Genomic DNA, 11,281 nt, shown 5'->3' with positions numbered 1-11,281 from the left:
AGCAGCCCCAACGCGCCCGCCACAGCCAGCAGCCGCGGGCCTGGGCTGGCATCCCAGCCCCGCGGCCCTTCCAGTAGGCGGCGGCGGCACAGACAGAGCGTTCCCAGAGCCACGGAGGCGCCCCAGGCGCACGACAAGCCCTGCGCCAGCAGGTTGAGGGCAGGTTTCGCTGACAGTAGGTCTGTCGCCAGCAAGCCCACGCCGTGCACCAATGCCAAGGCCCCCAGCAGGAGCGGGTTCTGCAGAGGCGGTGGCAGCCCGGCTCCTAGGCCGAGCAGGGTCAGGGCTGCCAGTGCCGTGAGCAGCAAGGGGAAGGGTAGGTTGTAGAGCACCAGGCCGGCGCGTACGCCCAGCCGAGCCTGGGAGCCGTAAGGGTCCGCGAGCATGTAGGCAGATCGCAGCCCCGAAGCCACGAGTACCAGTACCGCGGCCACCAGTGCCAGCCGGGGCCCTGCCGCGGCGGCTGCCATAGCGGCCAGCGCCAACAAGGCTGGCAGCAGGAAAAGCACCCCCACCCCATAGACGTGCAGCTCCCAGGAGAAACTCAGCACCCGCCGCAGGGGCCCCCAGAGCAGCGGTGGCGCGGTAGCGTTGGCCGGTGGGCTGGAGGCTGGGGCTGGAGCCAAGGAGCTGGCTGAAGGCTCCGGAGGGAGAGGCTGGGCCAGGGCGCGCTGCGGGGGGACTCGAATGAGGGCCCCGGGCTCGCTGCGTGGTGACTCGAATGAGGCCCCGGCGCGATGTCGAAGGGGCCTGGACTGGGGGTACAGGGGGATGGCTTTGGGGACGCCCCGGCCACTCCTCGGCTTCATCTGTAATAATATCAATATTAAAATGGCCCTTTGAAAAGCACTTTTGGATTTTCTATCATTCTCTAATGGGGTCAGCAAGTTATCTAACTTCTCCAAGCACATCTGCAAAATGGGGATGGTACTGTCACCTCCTCACTGGGTTGTAGAGAGGGTGCAGTGTTTACCTAGCATGGTACCCAACACCCAGCAAGTATTACATATTTAGAGTACCCAGCGAGTATTAGTTTATTGTCTTAAGCTGTTGGAAGGAGGTTTTGGCCAATTCCTTTAAGCAAGTATTTGTCCTACCCCCCCTCCCCCCCATAGATATATATACACTGCATGTGGGTTCTAAGTCATTGGACAGAGTGCTCCCTCTCCAACCCCCAAGCTGTGCCCTCACCTGGCTGCAGGGCCCCCACAGGGCTTTCTGTCCGGTTTGTCGCTGGGCCAGGGTCTGAGGCACCAGGAATGAGGGACTTGGGGGTGCCCGGGGTTTCCACTGCTCCTCTCACCCGCTGGGGGGTGATGGGATCTGCCCCATTCATCGCCGATACCTCTGAAATGACAAAAGTGGCCGTCGCCTCATCTGACCCTCCAGTGGTTGCCCAAATTCCAATCTCTCCCTAAGGAGGCAAAACCACCCTCGTTTTCCAGGAAATGGAACCCAGAGATCACTTGGAATTGGGATGTCCAGCTGCCCCACAACACCGCCCCCCGCCCCAGCCCCGCTCGGCACCCTCACTTTGAAACTCACCTGGTCTAGCTGGCCCATCAGGAGCCTCTGAGGTCGGAGGAGCTGAGGGCTGGGGTCCTAGGGGATCCTGAGCTCTAGGGAGGTCAGCCTGCTTGGGTGGGGAGCCTGGGGAACTGACTTCCCAGGTCCCCCCCGCTCCAGCCTTCTCAGGGGGCTCAGCCGGCAGCTCCTCCACAGGAGGAAGGCTCCTGGCCAGTGCCAGGTCTGGCTGGACCCCAGGCTCCTGAGAGGGGGCTTCCTTAGTCGGGGACTCTGAACCAGCATCAGGGGCTGCGGGATCCCGCTGGGTGAAGAGGGGCCCTTGAGCGACCTCCTGGAAGTCCTCCTTGTCCCCACCCTGTTCTTCTAGCACTGGCCTCTTGACAGTGCCGGAGGGGGACACAAGAGTGTGGGGAGGGCCCTGGTGGTCGGAGGGAGGAGCCTGAGTCGGAGTCGGTGGGACCCCAGTCCTCACACCCCTCAGCTCTCCCGCCTGGCCTCCAGGCTCCTGTGGGGAGGGAGGGGCTGTGACTACCCTGAGTTGAAGTCTGGCGGTTGTCGGGGTGAAAGTGTGCTGGGGGGGACCCACTGGGTAGGGGACCAGTGCTTCTTGCTCCACAAGCTCCTGTGGGTCAGGAGGCCCTGTCCAACCCTGGGAGCTTGGCCCTCGCTCCATCTGGAGGTCATCGGTGACGGGGAGCCGTTCTCCCTGAGCCCCATGGGCTGCACTGGGCCCATGCAGGGCTGGGCCAAAGAAAGAGTCTGCCGGCCTCTCAGGGACCTGGGGGACATTGGCGTTCCAGGGGCTCTCATCTCTGGAGCGCCCCCCAGGGAAGTCTAAGTCCTGAGGCTGTGATCCTGCAAGGCCCTTGGAGTGGCCTCCTAGAACCAGGTGGGGTTCCGAGTCAAGTGGCCTAGGAAGGCCTTTGCCCAGGGCAGGGTCGGAACCCAGGGACGGCAGCAGCAGCAGCAGGAGGCCAGGTACACAGCCCCACAGGTGGGATGCCATGGTCTACTTCGATGCCTGCCCAGAGCCCTGAACCTCCAGTCCTCACTGGATGAGCCTAAAAGAAAGGAGAGGGGAGATGACATGTCAGGGAGGGGGGTTCCAGGGCTGCCCTAAGGGGACTGATGGGAAAGAAAACCAACAAAAAAACCTTAGGCAGTAGCTTCTCCCCCATTTTTTTGTTTTTTGTTTTGATTTGTTAAAGAGCACATGGTGGGACCAGCAGTTAACATAATGGCTATGTTGCTGAACTCCCATGTAGCTGACAGTGGTTCTAGTCCCGGACCCGGTGGCTTAAACTCATGCTGGGCGCGTGTGCGTGCGTGCCCAAGAACCCGAGAGGAGAATGGAGGAGAAGGGATTGCGGCGTGACCATCCCCCCTGGGGGGTGATTTCTCGCTTTCTGTCTCTCTGTCTCTCTCTTTCTGGCAAGCGCACGCGCCCTATAGCAAAAACCTCAGCAAAAAAAAATAAAATAAAATAAAAGCACATGGCTTGCTGGAGAGAGAGGGACACAGAGAGAAGGAAAGTGAGAACGCCGCATGGGGCTTGGTCACGCTGCAATCCCTTCTCCTCCATGTCTCCCTCCTTTCAGGATTTTGGACATGCACACACATTCACCCAGTGCATTTTTCAGACTGATGGGTCTAGGGCTAGAACCACGCAGTTCGTCATGTGAAATCGAGTCACCTTAACCACCATGCCACCGGCTGGCCCTCCCCTGCTTTTAAAACATTTCATGCTTTGGGCCAGCCCATGTTGTGGGGGTTAAGGCAGCTGGAGCCCACACGGTCAGCTGTGTGGTGTGAGTCCTGGACCCAGTGGCTTGAAAAATCACACCAGGTATGTGCACTCACTTTCCCAAAATCCCAGGAGGAGACTGGAGGAGAAGGTACTGCGGTGTGGCCAACCCCCACTGGTGGGTGATTTCTCATTTCTTCTCTCTCTCTGGCAAGTACTTGCACCTTAATAGCGAAAACAAAAGTAAAAAAAAAAAAAAAAAAAAAAAAAAAAGAAAAGGAAGGAAGGAAGGAGAAAGAGAAAAACAAGTTGGGCACACGTGCATGCATGCCCCAAATCCTGAAAGGAGGGAGAAATGGAGAAGAGACTGCAGTGTGGCCATGCCCCATCGGGGGTGCTTTCTGTCTCTGACAAGCACATGTGCCCTCTGGGAAAAACAAACAAACAAACAAACAAAAACTTCTAAAGTTTCATTTCACTTGTTTTGCTTCAAAATCTTCAATGGCTCCCCATAGCCCTCGGGAGAGAACAGGAGCCCCTCTCCGGGCCTCCCAAGGCCATAGCCACACCAGGCTGCTCCCTGACTTCCATGAGCTCCAGACTATCCTAGTCCCCATGTCTCCTGCTGTCCCCTCAGGGATGCCCTTTCCCTTCACCTGGCAAAATCTTTTTTTTTTTTTTTTTTAATTTGCCAAATGGCTCATGCAACCCCCAGAGACAGAGAGAGAGGAAGAGGGATAAAGCACCCCCCATGGGCCATGATCATACTGCAATCCCTTCTCCTCCATTTCTCCATCTGGTTGGGATTTGGGGCACCCACACACTCGTGCCTGGAGTTTTTTTGTTTTTTTTTTTCTTAAGGTTTTGCCATGGGGCATGTGTGCTCGCCTGAGACAGAGAGACAGTGAAAAGCAAAGGGAGAAATACCCCGTAGGGAGGATGGCCAAGCCGCAAATGCTTCTCCACCCTCCTGGGATTCTGAGATGCATATACACACGGCGTGAATTTCGGGCTGTCAGGTCCAGGATTCAAACTGCAGTTGGCCATGTGGCAGTCCAGTGCCTTACCCATCATGCTATCTGCTGGCCCCCGCCTGGAGTGTTTTTAAGCTGCCAGGGCCAGGATTTGAACCACGTGGTCAGCCATGTGGGATCAGGCTCCCTTAACCAGTAGGTCACGGGACTGGCCGTGAAATCCTGTTCTTGACGGCCCAGCTCAAATGTGAGAGGTGAAGAAGAAGAGGAACACGCACCTCTGAGGAGGGACCTGAGTCTGAACCCTGGCTTCGCCATTTCCTGTGTGAGTTGCTTTACCTCTTTGCTTAATGGTTTTCCGATCAATAAAATGGGGATAATAAGAGGACCTAATTTGGGACCAGCAGTTAGCATAATGACTATGTCGCTGGACTCCCATGTAGTTGACTGTGGTTCAAGTCCCAGACCCTGTGGTTTAAACTCACACCGGGCGCGTGTGCGTGCATGCCCAAGATCCTGAGAGGAGAATGGAGGAGAAGGGATTGCGGTGTGGCCATCCCCCCGGGAGGGTGATTTCTCGCTTTCTGTCTCTCTGTCTCTGTCTGTCTTTCTGGCAAGTGCACGTGCCCTATAGCAAAATCCTCTCCAAAAAAAAAAAAAAAATGAGATGACCTAACTCAAGGGACCTCTTGAGATTTAAATAACCCAGCACACGGGCCAGGCCTGCCACAGGAGTTTCGTATGCAGTAGCACCCATGGGCAAGTCTCTTTGTCCAGAAGCTCTCACTGTCCCCGTCCCACATCACTATGTCAACCAATAACTGCAGCACAGACCATGTGCCAGGCCCCAAGGACAGTGTGAGCAGGGCTGCCAAGCATGGGGCTGGCGTTCCAGGGAAGAGTCAGACAAGAAGTCACGTTAAATAAGGTGAGTCTCAGGGGCCAGCCGTGGGGAAGGAGGTTAGATCCCACACGGCTGACTGTACGGTTCAATTCTCAGACTTGGTGGCTCAAAATAAATAAATAAATAAATAAATAAAAAGAGCCAGGTGTCTGTATGTGTGTGCCCAAAATCCCAAGAAGAGAGTAGAGAGGACAAGGGACTATGGCATGGCCATCCCCCTGGGAGATGATTTCGCACCGTCTCTTTCTCTCCCTCTCTCTCTGTCTTTCTTCTACAAGCACACATACCCTATAGCAAATTAGAAATATAATATAGGGCCAGCAGGTGGCATGATGGTTAGGGGTGCTGGACTCCCACATGACTGACCGCAGTTCAAGTCCTGGACCTTGCTTTTTCACTCTCTCTCTCTGTCCCTCTCTGGTCAAATTAAAATTAATTAATTTATTGATTAAGTTCAAAATAAAATAATTCTTTTTTTAAAAAAAGTATAATAAAGTGAGCTACAAAGAAAATAAGACAGGGTTAAGAGAGAGATGAGAAGCAATTTACTTAGGGGCGGGGAGTGCCAGAAAAGCCTCTCAGAGGTGACATTGAAGGTAAAGGCTAAATGATGAGAAGGAGCCAGTTATTTGAAGATTTGTGGGGAAAGGCCTGGGCAGGCAGAGGGAGCAGCATGTTCAGAAGTCCTGAAGCATGAGCTGTGAATAGAGGAACAAGAGCACGGGCTGGGTGGCGGCCCAGGGATGAGCGTCATGCTCTGCAAGGTATTTACCACATGGTTCTGGGTTTGTGTCCAGAGACCTCCCTGAGTAAACCGGCTTGCACACGTATACCATCCAGGCTGGCTGAGCCTGCGGCAGGGAGGACCTCACTTGCACCCTCCCTCGTGAATAAATGTAAAAATGTTTAAATATATGTTGCAGCCCAACCTCACAGTGCAGCTGGTAGTATATCGGACTGTAGTGCTGGAAGCCACATGGCTGACCGCAGGTTTGGATTCCCCAGCCCACTCTCAAACAAGCCAGACACACACGCCCGAGCCCAAGATCCCAACAAGCTAGAAGGCTGGGACAAGGGGACAACAGAGTGACATACCCCCATTCAGGATGTTTTTGTCTCTCTTTTTTCTCTCTTGTCGACTGTGGTTCGAGTCCTTGACCCAGTGGCTTAAACTCACGCCAGGCGTGTGTACGTGCGTGCCCAAGATCCCAAGAGGAGAATGGAGGAGAAGGAATGGTGGTGTGGTCATGTCCCCTGGGAGGTGATTTCTCGCTTTCTGTCTGTCTGTCTCTGTCTATCTGGCGAGCGCATGTGCCCTATAGCAAAAAACAAACAAATAAACAAAACACCAAGTGTATGTGCAAGTGTGCCCAAAATCTAGAGAGGAAGATGGAGGAGACAGGATTGTGGGGTGGCCATCTCCCCAGGGGTGATTTCTCACTTTCCCCATCTCTGTCTCTGTCTCTCTCTGGTGAGGGCATGCACCTTATGGCAACAATCTAAAAAAACAAACAAATGAGTGTGGCTAGAGCATGGCAAATGGAGAAAAGCGGCAGACAGTGAGAACAGGAAGGCAGGGGCTGGATCCAAGGGGTTTTGTAGGCCACGAGAAGCCACTGGCCTTCATTCTTCACGCCACAGGAAGCCACGGGCAGTGGGGGCGTGCGTGCGACGAGGTCGCGTTAGTGTTTTAAAAGGGCAGAGAGAGGCTGGTGCAAACACTCAGGTAAGAGGATGGTGGTTTATTTCCGCTTAGACATTCCTCCTCCAGGAAGCCTTCCTTCCCTTTCCCTCCAGGGCATGGTCACCCTGGTCACATGGTATGATAGTCCCATCTCCCCTGACTTGAGGCTCCTGCCTCTTTCAGTTCATGTCTCCAGCTCCATGTTCCCTACAAGGTCCTGTTCTTGAGGGTCCCCGGTGGCCCAGGCAGACAGGAAGGGACCCTGAAACTGGTAGAGGGGGGCAGTGGGTATAAGAGCTGAGGCCCGAGTGTGTTTGGGGACAGGCCCTGCTCTGTTCCTCTCTGGGAAGCAGCTGGTCCCAAAGCTCCCTGCTCCCTGGCTCCTAACCCTAAGTTGCTCGCGGAGACGTGGTGAAAACTCCAGGTGTCTCTCCCCAGGAAAAGGCCCAGGCTCAGCACAGGCTGTGGACAGTCGGAATTCAAAGACCTTGCAGGCCCGTCCCCAAACCTGGCTTAGCCTCAGTGGTTCACCGGTCACTCACTAAGCCTCACGCTCTGCTCCTGGCCCAGGCTACATGCTGAGGCCTGTTATTCCGAGGGGCTCACTCCAGGGTTGGGAGTGAGGTGAGCTGAGGGGCGAGCATGGAAGGGCCCCTAATACAGGTGCTGGTGAACAACGGGGGTGCTCGGAGCTGAGCTCTAAGCCAGTTAGGCTCCTGTGCTGAGCTAGCTGCATGCCACTCGACCCTCCCAATACATGTAGGTGTGGGTATGCCCATTTCACAGGAGAGGAAAGCGAGGTTCAGAGAGGTTGAGCAACTTGCCCAAGGTCACACAGCCAGCAGAGTGGCCGCACTAGGGGATGTGCAGCCCACAGCAGCCCCTTTTACACAGCTCTCGTACACGCTTTGCAGAGGGAGGAGATGGTTGAGTTGGGTTTTCAACGCTAAACATGCCATCTGTCCCCCACCCCTGACCCAAGAGATGTGGGCACCTGCGGACAAGGAGGGGCCCACCCAGTCCTGGGACTCAGCTGGAGAGATATGGGGGAGGCTGGGGACCTCCCTGCCTCAGGGACTGGGGAGAGGCTGGCCTGGGGGCAGGGCGAGGGCCTCTGCAAGCTGCCTCCCCAGCTGGTCCATCTCTGGTTACCTCTCCTCCTCCTCCTCCTCCTGCATCTCCTCTCTCCCTGGCTCCGCGCCTTCCCGCAGTGTCCCTGGTGGGGGTGGGCGCCAAACAGGCCTTGCCGCCTGCGCCCGCGACGGGGGCTAGAGGCCATGGTCCCCAGCTGGGCCAAGTCATCGCCCCCTCCCTCGGCTCACTCCTCACCTGGGCGACGCGCCCGCAGCCCCCGCGTTCACCTTGCGCGCGTCCCTGCAGTCGCTCGCCGCGCCGCATCCTCCGAGATGCTCAGACTTGGCTAACAGAGCCCGGCGCTGCCGATCGCCGAGCCCGCCCACAGCAGCGCCAGCCCCGCTTAACCCTTTCCCGGTAGGGTGGACTCTCCTCCCAGGCAGGACCTCCCCTCTCTCAGAGGTACTCAGGGCTAAAAGCAGAATTGACAGCATCTGCGAAGGAGGAAAACCATCTGCAGCATCTCTGCAAATGGGAGGTTTGCATACCTCACGGCTCGGGGAACTCACTCCTTTTATTTCTATATACCGACATCCTTAAGGGATGCATCCATATATACGTGCAAACGCACACGCCCTGTAAGTCAACCCTATCTACGGCTGGACATGTATGCTTCAGATCTTTTCTTTCTTCTCTTTCTTTTTTTTTTTCCTTCTTTCAAGAGGTTTTTGCTTTAGGATCCCCTGCACTTGCAGAAGGAGAGACAGACAGTGAGAGGGGAAGTGAGAAATCACCCCCCACGGAGGATGACTGCGCCAATCCCTGCTCCATTCTCCTCCCAGGATCTTGGGTGCACACGCACACGTGCCCAGTGTGGCTGATCTTAAAGACACGGGCGGAGACTTGAACCACGGTTGGCCATGGGGGATCCAGTGACAAACGGCTATGCTGTCTGCTGGCCCGCAGATCTTTCTAAATGCAGATTTACACATAGTCATTAAATCGAAACGAGAGTCCGCTGGACATGTTTCTGTAACTCGTCTTTCCCCCCATTCACTGTCCGATACATTCTGGACGTTTTCCATGTAAATATCTGCAGATCTACCTCATTCCTTGTACCTGCTGTGGAGAATCCCAGCATACGGTCAGCTGATAATTCTTATTTATCTGGTCCCTTAGAGATAGATGCCGAGGTCATCTCATCGCTAGCCTCTTGTGAGCAGGAATAATGGGGTGGGGGCATTTTTGCATAGGCATCTTTGGTGCACCTGTCGGGTCACTTCCTGGCTGAGCTGTGGCTAGATCTATGGGGTGTGGGCATTCGCGGGTCTGGTAGGCACTGTCAAAATCCACAGGTCCCTCTCTGGATTGCTCCTGACATACTAAACGTCCACTGTGACGCTCAGTCCATTAAGGGAAATCCAGACACGGAGTGCACGTGGTCATGAAAAATGATGTAGACGCTTTAATAGCGTGCAGACATTTTCAGGGCCAATTGTTATTGATTTAGACTCTAGCCACTTGAATTATAAAAATAATATACGTGGATTGTCTCAAGTCAAGCAACACAACAGTGTTCAAAGAATCAGTTAATTGTCTTACCCTTGGCCTCTCCCGCTCTGCCCCCTAGATGCCCCCTTTGTTAACACCACAGTCTCCTTTGCTTACAAACATATGTTTATGCATGTATTCTTTTTTTAAAAAGTGGGATCGGGACCAACAGTTGGCGTAATGGCTGTGTTGCTGGACTCCCATGTAGTCAACTGTGGTTCGAGTCCTGGACCTGGTGGCTTAAACTTACGTCGGGCGCATGTGCGGGCATGCCCAAGATTCCGAGAGGAGAATGGAGAAGGGATTGCCTTTGGCCATCCCCCCGGGGGGGGGGGGCGGCGGTGATTTCTCGTTTTCTGTCTCTCTGTCTCTGTCTTTCTGGTGAGAGCACACACCCTCTAGCAAAAACCTCTTTTAATACATTAAAAAATATATCTGTTGGGACCAGCAATTGGCATAATGACTATGTCACTGGACTCCCATGTAGTCAACTTTGGTTCAAGTCCCAGACCCGGTGGCTTAAACTTAGGTCCGGCCTGTGTGCGTGTGTGCACAAGATCCCTAGAGGAGAACAGAGGAGAAGGGATTGTGGCGTAGTCATCCCCCTTGGGGGGTGATTTCTTGCTTGCTCTCTTTCTGGTGAGCATCCACGCCCTATAGCAAAAACCTCTTCTCCCCCCCAAAAGTCTATCATCTATCCATCTATCTGTCTGTCTATCATGTATCTATCTACCTACCTACCTATCTATATCACCTACCCCATACCTAAATATTAGAAGCTGGGGACCAGCAGGTGGTGTGGTGGTTAAGACACCAAACATTCCCACATGGCTGATCATGGTTCAAGTCCCCAACCTGGCGGCTAACTTTCTCATTTTATCTCTGCGTGTCTGTCTCTGATCAAATTAAAACAAATTGAATAAATACATTAAATTAAAATAATTCTTTACAAAAAGAAGTTAAATAGGGACCAGCAGTTAGCATAATGGCTATGTCGCTGGACTCCCATGTAGTTGACTGTGGTTCGAGTCCCGGACCCAGTGGCTTAAAACTCACACCGGGCACATGTGCATGTGTGCCCAAGATCCCGAGAGGAGAATGGAGGAGAAGGGATTGCGGCGTGGCCATCCCCCCTGGGGGGTGATTTCTCACTTTCTATCTCTCTGTCTCTCTCTGTCTGTCTGGCAAGCACATGCGCCCTATAGCAAAAGCCTCTCCAAAAAATAAATAAATAAAATAAAATAAAGAAGCTAAATAGTGATTGACTTGAATTTTACCTAACTTTATTTTCCTGCTTATTAATATTTGATACACCATGCATTTCTTTTGCGATTAGAAGCAAGAATGCTAACACTTTAACAAAGAAAAAGGAACCTTCTCCCTGGTGGATCTGAAATCTCCCTTAGTGGTTTCCTACCTTCGGAGTTCTCAGCCAAACCCCCTTGGCCCTCAGCTGTGTCTGACAAGTTTCAATTTGGAGAGCGTTCAGTCCCGAATCGCTGGTAAATGGTGGGGCCTGAGTCCAGCTTTTCTGACTCAGGGAGAAGGTGTGGGATTTTTCCATCTCTATCATCTGATCAGCTCTTCTGGTTTTCTTATGGGAGCCTCTTCAGAATAGAAAGAAATCTCTGTTTTTTCTGGAGTTTTCTTCCAAGCCAAACACTACCAGATCGTTCAGCCTTTCCTTGTTGGGCAGGATTCTGGGTTCTCACCATTGTTAAAGAAGAAAACCTCCTGGTTTCTTCTTTTAAAAAATATTAAAGTTATTTATTTATTTATTTATTTTTTGGAGAGTTTTTTTTTTTTTTTTTTTTTTCTATGGG

General features: G+C 53.4%; 1 protein-coding gene across 1 annotated transcript in view; it reads right to left on the bottom strand.

Moving 5' to 3' along the window:
• Positions 1-8,588, bottom strand: part of PRRT3 (proline rich transmembrane protein 3) — a 10,309-nt gene extending 1,721 nt beyond the window's left edge. The window contains exons 1-5 of the mRNA XM_027773270.1: positions 8,163-8,588; positions 1,546-2,588; positions 1,192-1,347; positions 703-809; positions 15-671 (exon numbers count right to left, since the gene is read on the bottom strand). Coding sequence (XP_027629071.1) covers positions 15-671; positions 703-809; positions 1,192-1,347; positions 1,546-2,533 — 1,908 coding nt within the window. The 5' untranslated portion in view covers positions 2,534-2,588; positions 8,163-8,588. The remainder of the gene's footprint in view (positions 1-14; positions 672-702; positions 810-1,191; positions 1,348-1,545; positions 2,589-8,162) is intronic.
• Positions 8,589-11,281: the final 2,693 nt, after the last annotated feature.

The sequence above is a fragment of the Tupaia chinensis genome, unplaced genomic scaffold (genome assembly GCF_000334495.1).
Source record: "Tupaia chinensis unplaced genomic scaffold, TupChi_1.0 Scaffold000333_1, whole genome shotgun sequence".
In the NCBI taxonomy this organism is placed as follows: Eukaryota; Metazoa; Chordata; class Mammalia; order Scandentia; family Tupaiidae; genus Tupaia; species Tupaia belangeri.
This window is presented reverse-complemented; position numbering and strand designations above follow the sequence as displayed.